Below are 26468 nucleotides of genomic sequence, written 5' to 3'. Positions count from 1 at the left end.
AAAGGATTGCTTCCCTGGCCAGCTTTCATCAACTTGCAGGGTTTTCAGCCCCAAACACACAAGGCATTTTGTAAACTTCCTGGATTAAGAAAAACCAAAGGAAAGGCTTTAACATGCCAGAATCAGCACAAAGATATCACATCCTGTCCTGTGAAGAGCTGGCTTTGCTGGCAGTCATGGCAGGGCTGCTGCTTCCTATCACATTGTCCTGTGCCAAGCAGATGCTTTTGTTTCCTTGAGCTGGCAGGCAAGGTGCAAAGCATGGGCAAGGGTGGGATCTGAAAAGTGATTCACAGTATTCCAGAGATGGCAAAAGCCCCAGGGAAGTTACATCCCTTTCTGGCCTCCTCTGGCATTGTTTGTTGTGGAAAAGCAAGCCCACCATCCCACAGAGGTTTGCCAGGTGGCACAGGACCACCCAGGGAGAGGAATATGGACAGCTGGTACCATATCTAGTCAATCTGCCAATGATTCTTATTGATGGAGGTGTGATTAGAGAAATGGGTGTGAGCATTAATTATTTCCTGTTACCCATTCACTCTTCAGGCTCTAGCGGATTCTAGCGCCTCTGATGAATTAAAAAGGCAGGTCAGGAAGGTCAGTCAGCCTTCCTAGAAAATGCTCATGGAGCCACTTGAAATAATATTGCATCTATAGGCAGCAATTCCATACTGGAAAGTTTTGTCTGCTCTCTACCCCTTTCTAATTTTGTGTGCCAGAGATAAGTCACGGCACACATGGGGATGGAAGCTGAGCATGGATTATCGGTGTCCCAGAAAGGAGGCAGCTGCACACACTGTGCCAGCCACGCTCTCCACATCACTGATTTAATTCTGGTGGCACAGATGTTTTGCTCAGGAAGGTGACACACTGATCCCCTGGTGCCTTGGTCTGCTGATACCAGAAAAATTCACAGAAATCTGGTGCACACTCAGACGAGGAACTCTCTTTAGTGAAACCCCAAAGCACTATAAAAAAACCCACTAGAGAATTCCCATCACTTGACAGACAGGGAAACTGAGGAAAGGACAAGCAGTGATGCCTCATTAAATCTCACCCTGTAAAATAAGTCTTCTAAGAACAAAAATCTCACCCCTTAGGCAAGCCAGCCTCGGCAACACCAAACATCTCGCTGTAAGCAATTACAACACACCGGATTTGCTTCCTTGGCAATCTGGCTTCCAAGAGCTCTGGGCCGATTAGACAAGCAATTATTTTCCACCAAGGTCTCCAGACCTCATGCAAATCAGCTGGAGCAAGTAAATGAGGCAAGCAGAGAGACTCAACAGCTGTTTGTGCTGCCTTGCAGAGGTTCAGCAGGAAAATCTTTGGGTTTCCTCAGCAAGGCAAAGCTGAGGCAGCAGTGCCAGGGGGACCCTGGGCTTCAGCAGTGGACTTTGGAGAGATTAAACACCAACAATTAAGGCCAAGAGAAACTTTTTAAAGACTGCTCACTCTACTTTCACACTAAAGGACATCTCACTTCATTCTCGACCAGAAAGGCCAGCTTTAATTTAAGTTTCAGAACATTTTCTTTTGACAACTGGTAATTAATGCATCTCACCAAAGCAATTTGGGTACCGCTTGTGCTATGTTTGAGTGGAAGTATATAATTAAATGCCTTCTGACTTGAACTTTTTCTATAAATATGTTTGCAAACAGATTTTGAGGTGGCCAGTCATCACATACCTAACTCTGACAGATGCAGAGGTGGATGACAGTCTGATGGTGTCAAAGTACAAAGGGATATACACCTGGAACCAAACCAAATCACGTTTTTCCTGGTCACCTTCTAGCAAAGCACGTTGACTCCTGTCTCTGTTTCTAGCTCTGTCCCATTTGCAAACATCTGAAGGTCTCAATTTATTTTTGTTTCCTGCCAATTGCTTTATGGAAGGGAAAAATCCCCACATTATCTGATGCCTGTAAAACACCACCAGTGATTAAGCACCATATAGCCAATGAAAAAACCCTACCCTGAAATGTTTGAGTTATGATATTCAGAGCAACTTTTCAAAGAGAGTCAAAGCAAAAACACAAATCAAACTTCCAGCAGATAAAGGAGGTAGGGTGACTCTCGATTACTCACTCTGCTCACACCTCTGAGAAGTCACACTGACTTTGCTCAGAGGTTTCCTCATGCCCACGTGGAGGTAAGTCTGGTAAGCCTCCTCCCTCTCCTCCATCATAACCGGTTCCTTTCAGATTAGGAAGGACCATTACTCACCCCGTATCACAAACTCAGGCTTCCCACTGCAGTGCACAACGGTTTTGGAAAGCAATCTTCCCCTCCCTCTCTCACACTAAAATTACAGGATGATATTTTGTGGGGCACTACTCATTCTCAAGTCTCCATCATGTCATGACTGCTGCCCTGATGTCACTCATTTGAGGATCCTGTTTGAACAGGAGAGTTTTGAAAACTTTTTTTCCTATGAGCATTGAGACTGGCAGGTCAGGCTTTAATATACACGTGGGCCAGACAAACATGTCATCAGGTGAGAATAAGCTCAAGAAAGCTGAACTCTGGAACAGGAGGGAGCAGACAAGGCCCAGCCATCTATACCACACTTACCTGCATGTTTGTTGCGCCTGTGACTGATCCTGGGAGTGGATGACCCATTTCCTCGTGGCAGGAAGAGAGCCGCACCTTTCACAGTGAGGAAGCTTTCGCTGATGCTGCAAGGGAAAAGACAAACAGGGAGTGAGGAAAAGCGTCTTGTCTTCAAAAAGGAAAAAAGCAATGAAGAGACAGGTTAAAAGCACTGAATGCATGCTCTGTTCTTCTGCAATGAAGTGATTTAGACCCAATTGTTCAGTTGGTAAAGAACTTTTCCCCCATGTAAGTACTGCAAACATTCAAAGCATAACTGAGAACAACACAAACAGAGAAACACTGAAAAGCAGAACATATGCTGGTGCCACTCTGCCTGCAGAGGTGCAACCTGAGCAGGCAGAGGGGATTAACCTATGGCTACATTTTCGATTTGAAAGTCAAGATGACAGATCCACATTTCTAAATGGTGATGAATAGAACAAGCCCACGCATCTGGGTAATTATGGACTCTGTTAACCCTGAGCTTTGTGGTTCAGACACAGCTGATGCCCTGCAGAAACAAATGTCTCCCTTCAGCAGTTAGCCAAAAGAAAATTAGTGTACACAAAAGATTAAGAAATCATAAAACTACTCTGTATGAGTTGCATGATGATTAACTCTCAAAGACCTATAAACCATGAAAGCAAGAAACTGTAATGCTGTTGAAATCACTTCATTACTTGATTTTGCCCTTTCTGAAGTCACATGAGGAGAGAAGTTTGTAAAAAGGGGCAATGAAGAATTCTCAGGTACTGAGGAACAACTGGCATTTTAAGTTCATCTTCCAGCCCTTTTCTTGCAGATGCGGCAGTTCATGGAAAAAGCAAGACACGTTCCAGATTCTGCAATGCAGCCATCCTGTTGCATACTCGAGGGCTCCTGCTTTTCTCAGAATTGATAAGAAAATCCTAGAGGCTTTGAAGAAAGCCAGAAACAATTCTCTAGTCAACAGGATGGTTGATGAATATGATAAGACAGGATGGGAGAGTCTCTGGCATCGTGCATCCCAACAGCTCCATGCTTTGAAAAAGATGTTGGCTTGTCCTTCAAGACAACTTTTGTCCTCAGCAAGAGGTTAGGAACCTTTTTTCCTTTCTCCGCTTAAGCAAATATCAAACTAGTTAGTTATTCCCTTCGTCTAAGGGATGAGGACTGGGAAATTAATAGAGTAAAAAGCCCTGCATTATTTGGGGTTGACTGCTTTAGCAAAGGATTTTCTGACTACATTTTTAGAAGTAAAAGAATTAGAAAAGCTTGTATTAAAGTTGGATTTCCCCCTAAGCTCAAGCACATTTCTGGGCACCTCTCCATTTTGCTGCCAGGGATATGAAAAAATGAAGTTTTCCAAGCTCCAGAAAAGCAGATGCACAGAGTCAGAAAGACTTCTCTCAAGGCTGCAGCACACCGCAGTGTTGAGACCGTGCTGTCATAGCCTCAGCCTCCAGAGTGACAAAGTTTCTCCCAGAACTTTATTCCTAAAATTGAACCAGATGTCAAACATGCTCTGGATGTTTCAATAAAAACAGAATTTTGAAAAGGATAAAAATCACTCACCCTAAATTAAAAGGGATCAGAAAGTTCTCTACTTATATTAAAGCTAAAACCAAAAAATATTAAGTTAATTTGACACACTGAACATATTTGCTTAGACCATTCTCACATTAAAATTTTGACAGAGCCTTTCTAGCTTTGGTTGACAAATGAATCCTCTCCAAGTTCTCAAGGTACACAGTTTCCTACAGCCTGATCTAGAGAAACACCGAGTTATCTTAAGGACACTTAAAATATAATAATAGTATTATTAATGATAAAAATAAATTCTCCTCCTCCCATTATAATCTCACCACAAAAGAAAACTGTTAAAAGATGTTAGGATGCAGAGGAGGAGAAAGAATTCAGCACTCACAGACAGCTTTCACACTGTTAATTTTATCAGGAAAGCCAACCACTAATATTAGCAATCCTTTAGCCTGTGCCTGAGGTTCCCCCAGAACGTGGAATTAGCAACTATTTTTAGTGGATAATGTAGCACGTAGCTAAGAGGGCCAGGAGGTTAAAAATCGTCTCAGTTCCATCACTTTCCCTTATCACCAGCTCTCAGCCACCAGCCTGAAAAGGAAAGAGCAGCAGAACTAAAGAGATTCCCATCAGGTGCATCCTTCCAGGAGGTCACCTCCTCTCCTAAGGCCAGGGGAGCCTTGTTTTGGACCATTAACCACGGGTTTCAAGTGTAACTTGGTAGGACTAGGGAAAGGGAAAGTAATTTCCCATACAAAGGGCTGGAGCAGCTGAAGAATGTGGCAAAGCAGATCATTCCTGTGGAACAAGGAGGTCAGGCAGGGAGGGCAGCACCTCCCGCAGGGCAGGAGCAGGGCAGGAGATGGCCATCAGCACTGCTGGGAGAACAGCAGCTCCATGGAGACAAGAGCCTCGTACCAAATCCAGCTGTGGGGACACTCCCTGTGCAGCCAAGGCACACTTCTGGCACCTCTGGCATCACCTGCCCTGAATTCTAAGCCCAGATGCATCAGTGTCTAGAAAAGAAACCCATAATATACACACGCAACACAAAGCTCTTGCTTTGAGATTCAAGCAGTAAAGAAAATCTTGGAGGAAAGGCAACAAATTCACAGGAAAGTCGGAAGTAGCTCTAATACTAAATTCAGCAGATACTGATTTTGGTGCCTGTGATGCACTACATGGCCAAAAAAATAGCCATCATCTGTGCAACACTCAGATGGCTGCTCCATTTGGGTCCATCCTGTTTGGACAGACCCTGGCATGATCTTCACCTAAACCATCAGGGCAAGATCAGCTTTGGATTCTGTCCCCAATATACCAAGAAAAAGGATTCCTTGGGTGGGACACTAACAGCAGGCCCCAGTCTGAGACACTTCAAAACCACAAAAGGTAGAAAAGATATCTGTGAAAAGGGCAATTAAGGCTCTAAACAAGTGCTGCCATCCACTACTGATTTCACCCTGCTGACAGCTCAATAGCTTCCAAGCATAATGTGGGCTTTGAAATACTTCACAAAACCTGGCTTGCCAGAGCCTACAGGAGCTTCAGGGCTCTTTGAAACACTCTCCTGGAACAGACTGGTGTTAAAAGACACTCAACATGGTTGGGGAGAAGTTGAGTCCAGGACAGCAGAAGACAAGAAGCCAACTTGGCACAGGTAACAAAGCTGAGCTGGGTTTTATCAGCACCCCAGGCTTGTCATCAGTTGTCTGCACTGCACAGCAGGCTTTTTCAGAAGACTTACTCAGGACATACCTATGAAAGAGTTCACAATCCTTGGCACTACAGCTGGGGGAAAAACCCCTTCTGCTCCATGTTCACCTCTGCAGTGAAGCAGCAGCCTCAAGGCCACCAGTGGTGTGCTATTTGTAATTCTCTGCTCACTGGGAAGAAAACCAGTGCAAGCAGAGGACTTAAGCAACTCCTACAGAAATCACTACTTGTACCAATTTTTCTCCCAGGCAGAAAAGATTTTGTAGAAATTGTACAAGGCACATCAGAACTATTTAAAGCCTTTTGCACAAAAAGCACAGACACTGCCCTCAGAAGCATCTGTTTCTAACCAGCAGTAACAGCTGGAAACAAGTGATTCTGTGCTCCCTGATGTGCTGCCCAGGGCTGAGCTCCTCCTGCACAAGGAAATCACTGCACAGTTCAAACTAAATTCTCATTATACTACAAAATGAGATCCACACAGAACTTAAAAGATGGCAGAAAATTAATAAATGCCTTCCCAGATGTCACACTGCACAGCTCCAGTCATAAACTGCAAGCCCAAACACCAAGTACACTGGTTTGAGGACATAAAAGAGAAGTGTTACTGGTTTAGGGGCTGTGCCAAAGAGATGTGATAAATCACTGGATGCATTGTCATGACCCCCTGGACAATGCCTTCCAGCTCTCAGCCAGGAGCCAGGTGAGAGGAGAAACCCTTAGTCCTCAGTAGAAAATACTCAAAAAGGAACCTTCCTGTTTTACTCTTGAAACTGCTTCACCATGAAAGGAGAGAAAACCTTTTTAGGAATAAGGCAAGGAGGCACCTGAACGGCTGCTGGCAATGTTTAATCCTAATAAACACTTAATTAAGTTATTGAGAGCCTGAGGATGACTTTCCAAAGTCTGTTCTCCTCACTCATCAGAGCAGCTCCTTACAGCAGGCTCTGTCCTGTCCAGCCCAGCCCTTGGTCGGGCACTTGCCAAGTAGCACAGGCAGAAAGTTGGCACCATTCCCTGACAGGCTCGGCAGGAGAAGCCCTTCCATGCACATCCTCCCACACAATGCACAGGACAGGTCAGTGTGGCAAAGGCCAAAACCTCCTTGGGCTGTCACCTCCTCTCCAAAGCACAGGGGCACTGCATGTGGTCACATCCTCCCACCCTGCTCACCATAATCCTTAGATGAAATGGGAGATTAAAAAGTGGTCACAGGGGAAATAAAGGTATCAAGGTACTTCACATTTGAATGGAAGTCCACTACCTGTATGATTTACAGAAATACAATTTCTCTTAGGGGGTATTTATTAACCAGAGCCCTGCAGAAAAGAGTGTGAAGCAGCTACAATGGGATTTCAATGCCAAGCCTGGCTCCAGCTGTAGCCCCCCATGACAAGAGAGTTGTGCAGTCCCTCAAGAGCCCCTCAGATTTTGTCTTCATATGAGCAGCCAATGCTGCCTTGCACACCTCAGCTGCCAGCTCAGCTCCATCCTCTTCCCTTAATCCAGCAGCTGCAAAACTCAAACCAAACAAAAAGGAAATTCCAAGGCTGGCAGGAGTGGCACAGCAGGCACCAATACTTAGCTCATTCCTGAGGTGTGGAAGGAGGGAGAGAGGGCAGCTGGGGACGTGTGAGCGAGCTCAGGAGCAGCCAGGACTGCAAGAGCAGCAATTCCCCCGCAGCCTGCTGGGCCTGGCATGGGAGAAGTAACAGGAGGGCAGGCACAGCAGCCTGCTGATTTTTTCAGCACCTCAAGCCACTTCCCTCCCTTTCCCTGCTCCCCTTCTCAAACTGGCTGTTTCCCCTTCTCCAGAGGCATGCCTGGAGCCTGGCATCACACCTGCTCTGGGGACCGCTCTCACTGCCAGCCTCCTACCCTTCACCTGCCCACAAGAAAAGTCCTGGTTAATAAAGCATCAGTCTCACAGCCAAGGGTGCGCCAGCAGCTGGGTGCACAGCTGGATTATGTGCAGCCTGGCAGCCCTGGGCATTTCTCCCTCAAACACCAGATAAAAGCATTGCATTCCTCTAGCATCCCTCTCCAGGGAAGTGCCTCCCTCACCTTCACTGTAGTTTGTTTTTCAATAAACAACATCTCTACTTCCCTTGTTTACTTTTTAAAGCACCTAGTAATAACTGCCTACAGTATTAATGAATTAAATAGAGGGAAACATTGTTTGGCTTCCAGTTTAAACCTTTGCTCCTAGGCAAGGATTAAGGTGCTTGATTCTCTTCACACAGAGGGCAGATCTCAGAGCTGTGTAAAGCACAATACCAGGTACTAATAAAGAAAACCCACCAAAACCATACAAGGAAAATGAAAAGGCAAGGATAACTCAGGATTGCCCTGCACTGACATTTGTATTCACAGGGTCAGCTGGCAGCAAACACAGACAAGCACAGGCTTCTCTGATACCCAAAACAGAAACAAACTCAGTGCCGAGCAAAACAAGGGCCACGACTTACCAAAAAGGGGTCAGTGACACTGTCAGCAGAGGTGACACCACCAAGGGCAGGGAGAGAAAAGGGAAGTGGTTCTCCACCAAAGGCCATCTCTCACCACTCAGCACTTTTGCAACTTAAGAAAGAGCCCAAGGAGAAAAACAAACTGAGCGTGGGAACCCACTTGGGCTCAGAGGTTTGACGCAAACTGCATTTTTAGCAACATCTGCATTTGTGCCTTTTTTTTAAAAAGGAAGTGTCTGCAGGCACTTCCTCTGCTCCAAGGTGGGGCTCCTTGGAGAGAGAACTCAGCTTCCATGACACAGACAGGCATCATCACAGAGAGATCTGCAATGCCAACTGTTACTCATCCATATGAGCTTACCTACTGATCCCTTCTCACTAGCACCAGGTCACCTTTTCCCTTGTTTTGGGCTCCAATATGGACAACTTCTGAAACCAAACTAAGACAACTGGAAAAACTCAGTTTGCCAGAAGACAGTCAAAGGTGAGGATGGATGGGTGCAAATCTGAATTCCAAAGGACTAATTTCTTTACCTTGCATCAAGCAAGGAGAGAATTTCTGCTGAATTCAAAGAGGGTACAACTTACCAAAGGGAACCCTGAAGACCATGGCTGTGTGTGCAAGTGAAGAATAACTGCTTCAGGTGCATGAAACAACCACGCTCAGACACAGTTTCAGAGACAGGCTTAAACCAGCCTCAGGTCATCCCACCAGGCTGTGGGGAGCTTTGATACCCACTCAACACCCAAGTGAGTTACAAATCTGCAAGTCACACCCACTGCTGGAACCAACCATGACATGCCATGAGAGCTCCTCTGCCACCAGATCATTCAAACTGAGCTCAGAAATACCTTTGCAAACTTGGGCAGCTTGGGAATGCAGGAGAGAACAGTGGCATCCTTTGGAGACTGCACAGAAGACAACAGCTCTGGGCTGAGAAACTTATTCCTGCCTTGCTGCTGGCGAAGGGAGCAACAACAGCTGCTGTTTGCAGTCCAAGACTTCAGCCCACGCAGCTGCGACAGGGCTGCACTGCGCCGAGACAGCCCCAACCACCTGCAGCATTCCTCTGCCTCCCTGCCCCGAGCCTTGCTCTGCAGGGCTGAGTTTCACACTCACATCCTATGTACTCCCTCACAGGCAGGGCTGGGATTTATTCCTTACAGTAGAAGGAAAGCAGACTGGGTTTTGTTTTAAGCTGGTCAGCATTTTATGGTGTCTGATGGAAGTGAAAGTCCATGCGGGTTTCCTGTTCCCCTCACATACTCTTGGCCTGCAGATGAACCAGCTCAACAAACTCCTAAAGCCCAGGCAAGGCAGGCAGAGCCCTGGCAGGAACATCAGCTGCCTCCTCACCACCCAGCCCTGTGCCCAGCCTGCTGCTGGCAGCTCCAGATTGGGTTTCACTGGGCTGCTGCTGAGCGCGTGCTCCTACAGTAACCCTGACCCAGCCCTCCCTGTGCCACCCTGCTGCCCAGCCTGTCCCCACTGCCTTTGCCAGCTCTCGGCAGCCTCAGGAGGGAGGGACTGTCCTGGTGCTGAGGCTGGGGAGAGGGAGATGTGCTGAGCTGAGCTGTGGCTGTTGTCACTGCCGAGAAGCAGCAAGGACTGGGGGGACACCCCACTGATGACACATCACCAGGTAATGATTTATTTCAAGGAATATGAACCCAGGCACAGGTTGTAGGATCACCATGGCAGTGAAGAAGGAAATTAAGCAGGGATGATTTAAATTATCAGAGATTGAAAAGGACCCATTTTCCATGCAGCACAAATAGCAAAAAGCTTTACTGCCTGCCTCTCTGGCAATGCAGCACAGAGGGAGTCCCAGCAAGGCATGCGTTGGTGGCCCATGTTCAGCCTCCGAGGCAGCTTCAGAGAATCCATCCAGAGAGAAAGAAAAAGATTCCAAAAAGCAACAGCAAAACAAGTTGTGCAAACAAAGCCCTGATGTCTCTGGAATTTTAGACTGAAGATATGCACAAAATCGTTCTTCCTGCAGTCCAAGCACGAGCACGGCAGTTCACGGACTAGGAAGGGGGTGGCTAACACAATTAGGATGCTGATTAAGAAATCTGGGCACTTGGTGTTTACAGAAGAAATTTGATTCTTTGCACTTTTTAAAGCAAGAGACCCAGACCAGAAAGAGAGACCATGAAAGGAATTTGTTTTACGTGATAGTCCCCAAAGGCTTCCAGTTTTCCAAGTCAAGACATTCCCAGATGAAAGCTCTACATGACATTCTTCTTGTGCCATATACTGTTTAAACATCCTTGGGCATTTTTAATGCATACCACTGGGTTCATGGAGCAGGACAGCAATACCCAGGAGAACACTCTACAGTGTTTTACCACCACATGCCATGCTCCTACCAGCTCAGCCTGCCCAAAGTGAGCCAGCTGCTATGGCACCAACAAAATGCTTTCACAAATATGTTCTTAGAAACACTTAAATCAACATGAGAAAACTTCCTAAGGATAATCTATTGCATCAAGGAACAGAGAAAAATAACCACCAGCTTTTTGATTAGTTAATCCTCAGGTAGAACACCCCTCTGATTGACACATACTTATCTTTTTTCTCTCCTAATTAACACAGTCCATGTTGATTATCTTTAAACCACACAGTAATCTCCTCTGCCACCACAGTTTGAAAGCATTGCCTTCATACACAGCACGTTTCTTTTTAAACCTTAAATGACAGCTGACAGACCCTCCAGCACTTAATTAACAACCTGGTCTCTCCCCACTACGATTAAATGCATTTAAGATGAGATATTTTATAATAAATTTTTATGCCAATCTCCCTGCATGTCACTGTCACAGACCTGACCATGTTTGGCCTGACTGGCAGTGTCCCACATGAAGGACTCGTCTGCTTTAAATACGACTGTAACACAAGTGACAGAAACACACCGAGGTCAACTTACTGTCCCTCCCAGCCATAGCCAAGTCCAGGGTCCCCTATATTTAGACAAAGAATGTCCAGCACTTTACAGATGGAAGGAGATCACTGACTTGCCTGAAGCAAGGCCAGCGCTGGCTGCCTCTCTGAGATGGGTGTGACCAGAGGTGACAAGTCCCCAGCACCCGTTCAAGGCAGGGCACCCTGTGTCCCCTCTCCCTCCCCAGCAGGCACAGCTCCCCCAGGCACAGCCCCAGGATGTGACTGGCCAAGGAGGATGCTGCTCTGTGTTCTTCTGGTCTCAGTGGTTGTGGCCAGCCCCGAGCATGGCTGTGGTCATCCAGGGAGCAGAGCTCCTGCTGCCTTGAGAAGCAGAACTGTGCCAGGACTTGACTCTCCAACCACCCCAACCAGGGCACTGCATGGAGGAATTACACTGGGGAAGCTGCCTGGCTCTGATCACAGCCTTGTTGGCTGCCCTCAGTAAATACATTAACAGACCCCTGTAAATAGAGCACCAAAACAAGGACCACTCTGTCTCAACACAAAGAAATCAATGCTGAATAATAAGCCTTTTCCTCTTGCTAAGAAGAAGCAGATGCTTGTTTACCAAAAGCATCAAAAATCATCAAGAGGCTGTTGGATTTGACTCATAAAAATATAGAAGGAAGTTATTTGTTCAGTATTTTAACTTCTGCAGCACTCAGCACTTTCAATTTTCTCTCATTCTTACTGCATCCTCCCCATGCAATGGTATTTGATCCCTGAATGACAGTTTCCAGCAGGAGCAGTAAAATCGGTTTAGGAACGACTGTCCCTTTAGATTAGCAAAAAGGACAGTCAGCAGTAGCCAGTGATGTGAGATGGTTTGTGGGCTGTTTCACAGAGAACTGCCACGTGCCAGGTTTCTTTCAATAGGTTTTGATTTGAAACTGGAAGTCACAGGGAGCTTTACCTCTTGTGATGATACAGCCAGTAATTGGGCCATTGATCTGCTCCTCCTTGCAAATAACACCAGGGACTTTATTTTAGGGAACAGGGAGGCTACAACTAAGGGAGTACAAATTTACATGTGGCTACAACCAATAACTTGAAATTTTAATCAGCTGGAAGTAAAGAATCATCAAAAACAAAGGATCAGGAACATTTTATAGTTGGAATAGTTTAATGGATTCTGTGCCTTCAAACCAGGGCAACACTTAGGACAGTTCCTTGCACAAAGCAAGGTCAATACAAACTTCAGATTCAATTTAAAGCTGCAAACCAAAGAAGAACACAGCTTTACTTTGGGTTCAGTGACCCAGCACTGAGGGAATGGGGTAACAGCCTGGAGAGACAAGGCTGCTTGTCCCCAGGAGCTCAGAGCAACACTCCCAGCACACCTACCCTGACAGCAGCCACAAAAAAACCACTCCAACATCCTGCTGGTGTAAGTGACAATCAGCCTCCAGAGCCATCAGGAAAAGCTCTCCAAATCAGACCATGAGATATAATTATGATCCATTTCAAAATGCAAACTCAGCATCACTTTCCAATCCAACTCTTCCCCCCGCGGATGTTACAAGTTCTTCCTGGAGACAACATCCCCTGTGACTCTGCTTTTTCTTTTGGTGCTCTGAATAGGGATCAGCTTACCAGGAGTCCTTTATTCCCGAAATAATTTCCATTAATCACTCACCATACACCACTTTAAACAGAAGCTGACAGACTGTGGGATGTCTAACACCAGCACAGCATCTCCCAACTTAAAAAAAAAAAAAAGCTGAAACGAAGGGTACCCTAAGAGGCAAAAGGAACTGGGAGATTCTAAACAGGAGACAAGAAAACTTCTTCAAAACATTCATAAGAATTGAAGAGGTTTTATACAGCTACTTAAAATACAAGCAGGGAAGCAGTAGTGTGAACCATCCACTTTTCATGGTATCTGCTCACAAAAAAAGTAAATTAAAGGAAAAACAGTAAAGTGCTTCCTTCTGAAGCATCACTGTGCAGTTTTGCATTTGTGATTTCTCAGCACAGCTGCAAATTAACCAATTCTTTTAGCACCTTCATGCAACTTTCAGGGGGATGTCAATGCTTTACTTCAAAATGCATATAAAGGAGTTTTTAACTCAACATAAAAACCCTGCATAGTTTTGCTGACTAAGACTCAGACTGGAAACACATTAAATAAAAGTTTTATTTTACAGGAGTTTGAACTCAGAAGAGTAGAGATTCCAGATGTGTTTATCCCTGCAAAAGTCAGGTGCTAAATTTCAGCAGAATTAGCACTTTAAGCAGTTTGGCAGCCAATTTTCTGTGGTTAACTCAGGTCTTCGTATTTCCTAAAAGCATAGAAACCCCTTTAAAAACCACACATTAAAGTAGAAAGACCATCAGAATACTAAACACTGCTATGTACCACAGAACCAGCAAAGTCTCTAACAAGAACACAGTGTACTTTAGGAAAAGGCTCTTAAACAGCTTTTTAAAAGGCTCCAGAATAGATATTTGCTTAATTTCAAGCTAGAGAGCCTCTCATAGAACATTTCATTATGTACTTGAAGGAACTAAGGACAAAAGAGTCAGGAAGATTACAGCAGTGTCAAGGTTTTGCTGGGGACTGTGCTGGGAATCTGGGTGATGTCCTGGTCCATCTCCTGACCCCACTTCCCAAAATGCAGCTCCTGGGCTGGCTCAGACACCCCCACATACCAGTCCTGTTCACACACACTGGACACAGCATCACCCACCTCTGGGGTGGATATTTGTGGCACCCCCACTTGCTATCAAGGCACATGGATATTCCTCTTTTGCTTTCTTGCAATTTTCTGATCATGGCAAACCAACAGGAGAGCCAGAAATGGTGCTGACAAACTGTTTGTTTTTATTTAGACTAACTGTCTTTCGGTCTTTGCGCCACAGAGGAATGCTGCTGCTCCACTTTGCATTTGTTTTTTGATTTCTCCATCTCTTTTACAAAGCAAATAAAGGGGAAAAAACAACAAACCAACCCTAACAATAACAACAACAAAGTCAGTGACAAGCTCTTCACACACCACCATGCAATGAGGCCTTTAAAAACCCAAACAAACTAAACAAACAAAAAAACCCAGTAAAACTCCTCCCACAATTTGGGTTCATTTTAATTCAGTATCGAGTTGCAGAAAGCAAGCAGGAAAATAACAGGAGGACCCAAGTAAGACTAATGATAGCTTTCTACATCTTTGTGCAAATGGGATTCCCCCTTACTTTGTAACCTGACCAAGGTAAATTTATCATTTGCTAATCAAAATGACCCTACTCCAGTCCCACCTGCCATTTGGAGTCTCACAAAACACCAGCAATACACCCAAAACAGAGCTGCCCGTGCCTGTCTGTCAGCTACAGGCGCTTGAGCCAAGCCACAGGTAACAGCCCTCTCCAAAGCATCCAGTTGGGATTATGTACAAAAAGAAGCTGCAGGGCAACAAGAGGCTCAGAGGAGAAAATTTATTCTCTTCATGCTGGCAAACAAATCACAGAGAGTGAGGAAATCCAGCAGAGTGTACACAATAACACCACAGTACAGACAATTCCAAGCTCAACTCAACAGGGGTCCCAATCCACCCTGAGCACCTCCAGACAGCTCTGAACCTTGGCATGAACTTACTCTGATCCACCTGGGCGCCTCCACTAAAGCCACACTGCAGCAGCAATGTCACAGATCTGTGCTCCTCCAGGGAAAAGCTGGAAGTCTAACAGTGCAACCAGAGCCCAACCTGTGGCAATCCAGAGGAGATCCCAGGCAGGAGCCAGCCCTGCCTGCTGGGACAGCATGGAGCTCATTAAGCCATTGTGAGAAGTGTGTGAACAAATGAAAGAGTTCGCTAATAAGTGACAAAGATCATTTGTTTAAAAGAAAGGACTAAATCATTTCTGGTTCAGCAGTCTGGATTTAGCCTACTTGTAACAAAGGTGTTTTGAGGAAAAGCATTCTGCTTAAATGGCTTATTGCAAGTAAATCAAAGAGCCCAAAGAGCTGAACCCGATGTTGGTGAGGAGCAGATAAGTACTGGATAAACAGGAATATGCACTGAACAAGGAGCCTGTCACCTCAATATAATAGAAGTGCCCAAATTTATCAAGTTGCCAACGCCAAAAAATTCCAATCCTACACTGAGATCTTCCAGGTTGGATTCCAATGCCTCTCCCAGCCTTCAGCAACTCTGGGACTTGTCTTTTAAGTTCACCTTTACAGGCTTTTCTTCTCCCCAGCCTCCCTCATCCACAGGCTGATGTCCTTGAACCAGAAAGCTGCTGTCTGTCACAAAACACTTGGTTAATCCCACACAGCCCAGCATTAGGTGGCTGCAGAACAGCTCTTGCCAGTCTGCAGCTCCTTCTCAAGCTGCTGGATTCAAGCTCTGGCCAAGCTGCACATGGAAAGCAAAGGGGTGGCTTTGGAGTACTTCAGCAAAAGCACAAGTGTTTACTGCTAAGGACAGGACTGAGTTTTGTTCCATGTGTTTGTGAAAATTTCAGTCTTCAACCAGCTGCTACGAAACACCATGGCTGGAAACTCAAGTTGCAGATTTGCTCTGTACACATTACATATGTTACACTGGAGAAAAACTTTTCTGAACTGGTTTTAAGCCCTTATAGGCTGATAATTTAAATGCTCTTTGTCAGACCAATACAGGGGAGACAGCAGCTCTTCAGAGTCTACTGCAGAATGGGATGCAGAATTTTAAATATTCTCTGACCCCACAAACACTAGTCAGAAGCAACTGTCAAGAAAGTTAGCTTGAAGTTGTTTTAAAAACAATGAAGCAATATTTTAACCAGGGGCTCTGTGATAAAGGTACAAGGACATAGAATCCTGAAAAAAAATCCCAGCCAGCTATTAACTGGCCCCAAAAGGTCTTTTTCTGCTGATAATCTCACTGGGGTCCTTCTGCTTTGTGGTCTTTAGAAAAATCCCAAGCATTTCCAGAGACAGGAACATCTGCAGATGTTTCAAGACAACACAATCTCAGAGTCAACTCTACCATTTAAATCCTTTTAAAACATTCATTTGGCAGCCCAGCAGCGTGGGCTTCCTAACTAAAACATATTGCTCAAAAAGAGTGCTGGCGTGGGGGCGTTGTCCTTGAAACACTGGTTTGTGGCTCAGGTTTTGATTTGATGTCTGATAACCATCTCTGTCTCTCTTCCAGCCCTTACCAGGAAGGATCAGTGAGGCAAATATCCACAGCTTCCAGGGGAATAAAAGGAAAAGCCAAACAGGAAAAGTAGTTATGAACAATACAGCCCTGGCTTGGTTAATGATCAACTCTGCACAGACCATACCACTTTTATGCAAATACCACAACCTATTTGAACAGTTTTCAGTAATCAGTGGGTAGTAAGAGGCCTCTTAAGCATTGCATTTGTTTCATCACATGCAGCAAAGAAATAAAAAAGATGAGAAGTCCCAATGACTCTGCTCTGTCAACAGGAAGCCCATCCACTGTGCAGGGTGAGCTCAGCTGTGTGGAGGGGTGGGCAGGAAGGGTAAGGGGTCAGGTTCCCCTGCCTGCACATTCCCATCACATCCCTGATGGAGCATGAGGCTGTCTTCCGCAGCCCTACAAACCCAGAGCACACAATGCACACTTGAATGGAGAAAACAACTGCTGCAGTCTGCCCTGATCCTACCAGGCTCTACAAGACATGAAGGGCTCATCAACCACTTTCTGTATTTCAAGCACTTCCAACCAGAGCAACCCTCAGCTCATAAGGCAACTTCAGTCAGAGCTGACAGTGCTAACTGGAATGACTCTGCTAATCTTCCAGGCTTTTTGCAGCAGTTTCCAAGCATCTCCTCCCTGGCTCTTAAATATCATTGACTCTCAGCACAATGGCAAAATACTCACAAAGCTACAGTGCTTTACAATGGCACAGAAGCAATTAAAGATTTCCAATAACATGCTGCTCGGAGGATTGGGTCTAATTGCTGAACGGTCAAGGGTTTTGGCAGCAATAACATTGTAAGAGATAAAAAGGTTGTAAGGCTTCCCATACAAGAAATAAATAAATAAGCAGCTCTCCAAAGAATGGCAAGGGCAGCCACACACCTATCCAAGTTCCTGACTTGGCACAATTCAAGATTAGGTGATCATGAAATTTCCCACCATAAAGGCCATGGCCGTGTGGCAGAGGAAAATGAAAGGGGTGGGGGAGGACAAAGGGCCAAGCAGGTTATAACACAGAGGTGGCAACACATTGAGCCTGAATTACCCAGTGCTGTCACTTATTGTACAGTTTGTAATTACCTGCACAGCCTCTGAACTTCCTCTTACACTGTGAAGTGTTGTTTCTTCACACTCTGCACACAAGGGCTATCACTTAGAAGAAATCCGATTACAGGAGAGAGCAACAGGCTGCTAAGGCAGGTCTGAAAGGACATTTTCTATCTATTTATCACTGAAAATAATTCTGTTTAACTTCTTGGGTGTATTTTTTTCCCCCTAAGAGCTCCACCATAAACTCACAATGCTGTGAAGAAAGTGTCTACTCCTGCTCCTTCTTTTTTCCCCCCTCAAAGTTTAAAATACATATAAAACTGAGTTAACATCTTATAATAGAAAATAGACAGGTATGAGGCAAGCACAAGAACCATGGAAAGCAGTGAGCCTAACTGTGCTTTTAGATCCATCTGGCTCCCGAGTTTTGGAGGATGAAGGAGTAAACAGGGCAGGGGTGCTTCAACATGTGCTCAACTATGCCCAGGGAGGGCTCCCACTGCTGCCTGGCAGAAAGGAAGCCAAGGCAGAGTCAAAAGCTTTTAAACGCAACAAAAAAGGCTTCAAAATGCCAGAGAGATGCAGGCACCAAAGGGAAGTGGTCAATCCTCAGGTTCTGAACAAAGGCTGAGCATCCCTCTGCACCCTCCTGCCCCACTGAACACAGCCTGGTAAGACTTTCACAGGAAGGATGTGGCACAGTGAAAGCAGGAGCTGGATTTTCTCAAACCCCAAGTGAGTGCTCTGATGGCTGGGTCATCCTGCTTTGTCACTGAGATAGAGAGGAAAAGTGGGTGACAGAGGAATCTGGCATTATCAGAGAAACTTGGAAAAGCCACTTCAGGGACACCAGCAATGAACTGAATAACTCAAACTTGGCCAGAGGCAAAGGAAGCGACTGCAGGGAAGAACCATGGCAATTCCTCCAGGTTTCTTGTTAAAAACTCTTTGATATTTGCAGACTCTCTGAAGCTTTGCTTTTTTCTTTCTATCTTTCCTATCAGCTGCCTTAGAGTTTTAATAGACCAAAGTAAATTTTGAATCCTACACACAAATAAACTAGTAAATCAGCAGAATTCCCCCTAGGTTCAGTGAGAGTAGCAAGACTTTCTGGAACAAGTTACAACTATAAATTCTGAGCATTTTGATAAACACAAGTCTCCCGGACACTATTTGAATCCTTGTGAACCTGAAATGAATTAGACCCAGACCAGCTGACTACATTACTGACTAAAAGCGTCAACACAAAAGTAATTTCTGCTGATCTCTGAAAGTCAGAGCTGATCAGCCAAATACATCTACTAAAGAATACACTGAAACAGAAGTTTCTGATAATGTTTGGGTCACCCCTGCCCTTCCCACTCCACAGAGAACACATTTTTAGCGTAGCAAACAACTAAATCTGGATTTTTAGGTCTTGTCCATGATGAAATAAGGACATCCAATATTAATTAGCCTTTGTGAAATTGTAATTAGGAGCACAAACTTTAAATGCTAGCCTTTACTAGGCCAGCCCGAGAGCCACAGCACCATCCTGATTGAGAACACTAGCAAAATATTAATCCAGCACTCAGTCCTCTGAGAACACTTCTGCGTGGGCCAAAAGCTCTGTCATTCTCATGCTTATTAATCTTCCCTCACAGGAGGCGAAGGACAGCGTAAGCTCCACTCTGATAACTCCGTTATCTCTCTCCCCAGAAAAGGAAAGGGTGGTCCTTCCAACCAAGTGGCCATTTAAACCACCACGAGGCACTTTGCTGCAGGGATCCGTGTGACATGTGACGGAGGGAGCAGAGACGAGCATTGTTTCCCCTTTTTTTGATCCCTTTCTGCACAGTCTCCATCCGTGGGTTAAGTGTTTGAGCAGGGGACAAAACAAACACCTTAAAAGCACTTAAATTGTTACCTGGCTACCTACTCTAGCTCGGGAAATCATCCCGAGCTCCAAGGAAATGTTTCAGCCCACAGTATGTTAGGTTTTCACCACAATTCCAGAATTACTGCAACTTCCCAAAGCCCAGGGCATATCCAGTTTGCATCATTGCTTTGGAAGAAGAGTTTAGGTACATCTCTGTTAAACCTACATTATCAGCAACCGCAGGGAAAGCCCTGATTGTTTACAGGCAACACTGCGAACGGAAAAAATTACTAATTACAAACATTTTGGGTTGAGTATGAGAGGCTCACAGAGACTTAGCTGAACTGATTACCAACTGCAGCAGTGATTGCTAGCACTCACAAAAGAAGGCACAGAGTCCGGGGACTCATCTCCATATGAAGCATAAGCAGAGATATCTACTAAAGACTTCCAGCTGCAGTTCTAGCAGGAGCTTCTCGCGACAAGAACACGGTTCCAGGTGGGACCCAGCACTTTATCTGTAAGCCTTTCATGATGCTTTCAAGAGATAAAACAATCTGTTGGCTTCTTTAAAGAAGTCTCAAGCATGGCTAGACCACAGCGACTATCTCTTTGAACGCCTTATCTACCACCCCATAGCTGCCACTTCCCTCCTTAATCCTTCCAGCCAAACCCCACGACTCAGGCAGTGGCTGTTAATTGTTTATAAATTAAATGATTATTCGTATCTGCATATCAAAGGCGGGGTGGGTGAAGCCGGAGAGACTGATTTTCCATGCGGCTTAGTTTGGGACACGGAGACACTCTGCACTTCAGAGCTGCCCAACACTGACAGTGCCTAACAACTGGCAGCAGCGCACGTCTCTGCCTTGTGACCCGCAGGTGCTGAGTGTAAGGTCTCAGACCTGCTCCTGTGGCTGCGACCTGGGACATCCCAGCCCCGCAGCCCCCCCCCTGCCGCTCTGCGATAACCCGAGATCAGATAAAGGGGGTGATCTCTGCTCTGAGCCCAGAACACGGCCAATGTATGCGGGCCGGGGATGTGCAGCCCGCTCTCAGCGCCCAGCTTGCCGGGGGTCCCGGACGGCTCCGGCGGGAGGAAGCGCAGCCCTGAGCTGCCCGGGCAGCTCCCGTGTTACACCGAGAGAAGCGCTCGGATGGGACTCGGAGTGCTCGTAGTGAAAAAAAAGAATCATCAGAGAAGTGAGCGGCGAGGCAGCAGCAGCTGCCGGGCGCTGCTGGGGCTTATCAGCACTTGCACATTGCGGTGCCCGCCAGGGGAAAGTTTGCCCGGAGGCAACCGGCGGCGGAGCGAACTACGGGGAAAGGGGCGGGGGGGGAGCAAGAAAAGAGGGGGGACAGCGGAGTGAGCGCAGCGCACGCCCGAGCAGGGGGAGCCGCCGGGAGCCGGGGCAATCGGAGCGGCACCGGGACGGGGAGTCTCGGCGGTGTGTACCGGTACTCACAGCTGGGCGATGGCGCCCTGGGAGATGACGGCGTTGTCGGAGAAGTAGGGGATCATCGCTCCCCGCCGCGGCGGCCGCCCTGCCCCGCGGCATCGGCACCGCCGCTCTGCCCCGCGCCGGCCGCGCCGCCCCCGCCGCGCAGGCGCGGCCCGAGGGCGGGACCAGGATAGGCTCCACCCCCGGCCCCGCCCACACCCGCACGTGGCGGCGCGGGGAAAGGGAGGGGACACGCGGGACCGGGACGGATCAGGGACACATGGAGCAGGGACACACGGGACCGGGACACATGGAGCAGGGACACGCGGGACCGGGCACATGGAGCACGGACAGGCGGACGTTCGCCCCGCTCACGGACCGGGGTTCAGCTGCCGCTTCCCCCGGCGGGCAGCAGCGAGGGACGGGACACAGCACCGCGCGCGGGTGCGCCCAGCTTTTCCGTTCCCTTCCCTTTTAACCTCCCCTTTTTGCCCCTCCTTTTTTCTCCCTCAGATCTAGCCAGCGATGCTGCACGCCCTGCAACCTGGTTTGATGCAGCACATCAAACGATGTTTTGCAAAAGGCAGGCAGCGACAACTCGGCTGCTTAGGAAACGACCTTAATTTCTCTCCTGCAGGAGATGGGGGGAAGAGTTCTTGGCAGTAACTTTCATATGCAGAGACGCGACAACTTGCTTTCTGCCAAAGGAGAAGAGAAGCAGCTGCCTTTCAGTGCTGTTTAATCTTTAGCTCCATCGCCCCTCGAGAAAAGGAAGAAAGGACGTTATTTAAACCAAAGTCTTGTCGTTTGGCTGCTGGGAATTACAGTGCGAGGGAAACTCAATACGGTTTTCCACTGGGGAGAGCCGGGGGCAGCTCGATCCCACCCTGCACTGCCCATCCCGGAGCGGCATTCTCCAGCCCTTACACCCAGCGAGCAGAGCGGGCGAACAACCAAGGAGCCTTGGATTGGAAGCAAGCTCAGTTTTGTGTTTCCATAGGAATGCATGACATCCCGGCACAGAGGAACACGATATACCAGTCTTAAGTCATCTGCTCTAGGTGGCACATGCCCAGCAAGGAGGCACAAGTGAGCTGGCAGAAGAAGATGTGAGTTTAAACACAACTACTTGTTAATGACATCTACTCAAGAGCAAAAAATACCAAGGCATCAACTGCAGAGCTGTGATCTGGAAGCCCCTGTGATCTGGAAGCAGAGCTGGAAGCCAAAAGCTTAATCAGCTTTATTTCCAATTATTAACTAAAAGTTTCAGAGAACCAGAGAGAGGTTGAAAAAAACCAACACAGTGTGATGGGCAGCTGCTTCAGGTCTTTATTGGAGACTTGACATGAACAAGAAGAACCTTGTCTGAAAGGTCTTGACCATCTCCACTTCAGGGATGGGCAGAGAAAAGGGCAAAACAGTGGAATTTGTGATTCTGCAAGTTTTGTTAGGGTATGGTTTGGTTGCAATAATTTAAGCAATGTCATCCTATATAGCCAAGAGTGCAGCTCTGGTAATGGTGCCTCACAGCTGTAAAGAAAATGCAGTGCCAGCTTGCTGCAATGCCAAAAAAAGTCATTTTGTTAGGCAGAAATGAAGTCAGTTGCAAGAAGCAATGGAAAAATCAGGACTAAGAAATGGAGGGTAACTCAATCCTTCCAGAGGTCAAGAGACTGGCAAGAACCTCATATTCAGTAGTAACACATACCACACATTCACAGACTGAAAAACAAGTCCAGAACTTCTGTTCTATTCTAATTAATAACTTTAGGGCTTTATTCAAGCATTGTGGAAGACTAAATGTACTTAGATACTGTCCAGACACGTCAGATTTCTTACACTTAACTGCCATTACAAGGCAAGCCCTTAAAACCTGCTGAAAAATAGTGCAGTGATTAACTACAAGCAGCTACTCATAACATATGGATAATAGATTTGTAAATGAATTAGATCTGGATTAATACAATCATGCACTGCATCTCCATATGCCAGGGAACCAAGTGATGACAGAAATAATCCATTTGTTTTCTTTTTGAACCTTTAGAGAACAGAAATAGGAAATCCTCAAATAAGTTCGTATCTTGAAATCTGCACTAATAAAAACTATTTGAAAACTATTTGAACTTGGGTTTGTTGCCATAAAGATTAAAACCCCAGCCTGAAACTGGCACTGCTTTCAGGTACATGTTAGTGAGATTAGCATTTCAGTTCCCACTGTCCATTTGTGGAGACTCAGAGAATCATTAAAGTTGGAAAAGACGTCCAAGATCAAATCAAATCTTTGACCCATCACCACGTTGTCAACTAGACAACATCAATAAATGCTGTGTTATTTTCATATTTTGCCTTTAACATCAGACTTAAGGAACAACTCTATTTCTTTGTCCAAGCTGCTCCTATGTTTAGACACGAGTAAAAGTTTAGACCCAGTAAACTGATCTCAGCATGCAGGAGCAAGGAGCAGACAGAAAGAAAGAGATGCACGAGATGGAGTTTAGGCAGCAAGTCACAAGACAGCCAAGAAACTGCTCCTGGCTGGAAGCAGGTGCACTCTGCTGGGACAAATACACAAAGAATTTAAAGTGCACAAAATTGCAGTGATGACAGGTAGCAGTGTAAATCACCGCCGTGCTGCAACAGAGCATGTGAGCAGAGCCATTAATCACTGCATGACAAGAGGTAAATACGCCTGTCTGGGGTCTCAAGTGCTGCCCAGCCCAGTGCACCAAATGACACTTTGCTGCAGGGCAAAGGGCACTGCTTGTCTGAGTTCTGCTCAGCATTTCCCACTCCCCAGGAGGCCCCAGGACCAGCGGGGCAGGCAGCAAACCCCGCAAGGCACTGTGACACCACAAGCCTGTGGGGCAGCAGGATCCCATTTAACCTTTGAACACCACACAAATTAATAAACTGGAGTTATATACAGCACGTGAGACACACTGTAAAAACACCCATCCCCAATTCTTTGCTACACTAAGGCAGCAGCTAGAACCAGTTATGGAAGCACAATGGAAAAAAAAAAACAAACAGTGTGAAAGATGTCTGAGCAAGCACTTCAGGAGGGGGGAGCAGAGGGAATGCTACCAGAGCTGCCTCTGGAAAGAAGTTTCAGGGGCTGGAAGGAGAACATGCATGCACAAACTCTCATATTGACTTGTACTGTTCAGTCTGGCAGACGAGGCTGACAACATATTGTTTATTCATACAGTCATCATTTTCCCTGGTGTCTGCATTGCAAAACTCCACTACCACAGCAGCTTGCACAGTACCTTCAGCAGTTTTTGATTTCACTCTGGTGTAACAGAGTAATCCTGTGTCCTACACAGGACTAGCACTTGCTAATGGGCTTCTCCTAGTCCAGCCCAGGCCCTGGTGCACAGGTCAGAATGGCACTGGCATGCTCAGATTTGACACTTGCAGGAGGCATGCTCAGAGCTGGACACCCAGTCGTGTCAGTACACATAGTCCACATGCAAACAGGGCATTCATCAAGCTTCTGTTTCCATCCAAGATCAACAGCTTCAGGCTGAATTGCTGCTTCTTGTCAGACCACACAAAGGTGTGGGTGTCATCGTGTTCCACCCACTCCTATCCCACAGGGGCTTGCTGAGTGTCTGCTCACGTGTTAACATGATTAAATCTGCAGCATGATTGTCTTATTAGGCATCTTCAATTTTTAGTCTACACTAAGGGGCACCTGATGACCTCTTTTCATTTTATAGTACACCTACCAGTGAGACTTTCTCTGGTCCCTTCAGTTTCTCTCTTTTTGAAGAACCCTAATGAGCACAATATACTGTCATAGTCTTTCTAACTCCAGTGAGTGTCAAGGGTTGGGTATTATTAAGCCCATTTGGACTGAAGTCCAGGTACTCTGCAAAAGCAAGGAATGTTCTGTTCCTACAAACATGGAAAGTACTACAGCTGTAACACTGGTCATGTTCAAGGTAAAGGGGACAGTGGGAGGCTGCCACATAAGAAATTTGCCCTCATTATTATCAGTATCACAGAAAAGACAATGCAGAACCCAGTCCCATGTTTTCAGGGGATTATGAAAAAAAACTCGTGAAACTGCTGTGACAAACAAACCTCCCCCTCACCCCCAGCACATCCTCTCCCTGCCGAGCTATGTGCCACGGCCGTGTCTGCTCAGCCACCTTTACTGCACATGTGGAAAGTTTATTCTGTACCGTTCAACAGCTGTTTCCGGTGATATTTACGAAAAGCCACCGAGTTTTGAAAACAACACGTCCCTGCCCACAGCCGAGCAGGGGAGTCTTGCACAGGCACCGCCGGGGAGCAGAGGTAGCAAGTTCATTTCCGTGTGCAGAGGTGGGGCCAAGTCCTTTTTTGTTCTCACCGGCAACTAGCTCAGTCTTTGTCCACAAAGGCAGCTGTGTCTGCATCAGCCCTGGTGGGAAAAGAGTCCTAAGGGGTAGCCTTGAAAAATCTCCTGTCACACTGAGCTCTTTGAGGGTCAAAGGACCTGATGACCCTGCATTTTTGGTGGGAAGTCATCCTTTTATTGAGAGGATATGTGGCTTTAAGCACTGAACAGAGTCGACAGATGAGTGTGAGTGGATTAAGGGTCCAAATTGATGATTTATTTGGGAAGAGCTTTAAATTAGTGCAGCAAACCTGTAAATAGGTAGAAACTGACTGGCTGAGAGCAGCACTCATCTACTGCTGCCTCCACACCTCGGAGGAGAAGCTGATCTGTCAGAGGCCTTCTGGATGGTTCTGGCATGGGAGACAAAACCTTCTGCATTCTGCAGTCCAATTTATCAGGAAAGCATGAACGATTTCAGTAGCAGCCATCATAAACAAGCCAATGCACGCAGGGCAGATAGAGTACAGCACAGACACAAAACTTTCCCAGTGATAACAGACATACCACCCACCAAGGCAGGGCTTACATACACCAGCTGGATTACACACAGCCAGGGAAACTTAACCAAGTAATTATAAAGGAGCCCATATCTAGTTAAAACAAAACCAAACCAAACAAAAACCAAAAATTGAAAGGAAAAAAAAAAAAAAGGCAGGGGGAGGCAGGAACAGGGAAAGCACGCAAAACTGTACTTTAATCCTGAAGAACCAGTCAGAACAGGAAGCCACATTCTAAATTTGGTTATTTAAGCTGTCAAAGAGTATTTCTGTTTCCAGTTCTTGAGCAAAGAAATCAGCCAAGTACAGGGGTAGGGAGATAAGCATCACTGAAAGAACAAACCCCTGCTTTTAAAGCCCTTTGGTCAGCTGCCCATCATGATCGATGATTAGGCTGCCTAGTTGAGAATTCAACACCTATTTTGCAATATTATCAGTTCATTAAACCCTTCCCTCACCAGGCCCACATCCAATCACTGTACAGTTTACTTATCATTAAATCTTTGAGGGTCTGACACAGAGAGGTCAATGCTCAATTACACCTTTTTTACAGAGCCTGAAGCTAAGATGACTGAAGGGACCCGAGCAGGAAAAGGGACACAAGCAGCAATGTCTGCTCTCAACAAGCAACACCAGTGTAGGTAATGTATTATTTCAGTGACCTGCGGAAAGATCTAAATCCTCCCAACTGTCAAACCATCCACTCAATTTTATAAAGGAATGTTTTTCTCGCAAAGACACCAAAGAGCTGAACAGCAATGAGTCCAGAAACCCTGGCTCAGATTACCAAAATACATTTAAGCGTCTGAAATCCACAAAAAGCTGGAAAC

At 46.2% G+C, this 26468-nt stretch overlaps 1 protein-coding gene across 4 annotated transcripts in view; it reads right to left on the bottom strand.

Moving 5' to 3' along the window:
• SSH2 (slingshot protein phosphatase 2) overlaps positions 1 to 26468 on the bottom strand; it is a 90152-nt gene that overhangs the window by 30040 nt on the left and 33644 nt on the right. For 2 of the 4 annotated variants that reach the window (XM_050981708.1, XM_050981709.1), the window contains exon 3: positions 2576 to 2679. In XM_050981708.1, coding sequence (XP_050837665.1) covers positions 2576 to 2679 — 104 coding nt within the window. Of the gene's footprint in view, positions 1 to 2575; positions 2680 to 20772; positions 20972 to 26468 lie in introns of those variants that run through there. The other 2 variants (XM_030232139.2, XM_030232140.2) reach the window with 2 other exon arrangements.

This window comes from Serinus canaria, chromosome 19 (genome assembly GCF_022539315.1).
Source record: "Serinus canaria isolate serCan28SL12 chromosome 19, serCan2020, whole genome shotgun sequence".
NCBI lineage: Eukaryota > Metazoa > Chordata > Aves > Passeriformes > Fringillidae > Serinus > Serinus canaria.
The sequence above is the reverse complement of the archived record's forward strand: the minus strand, read 5'-3'. Positions and strand labels throughout refer to the sequence as shown.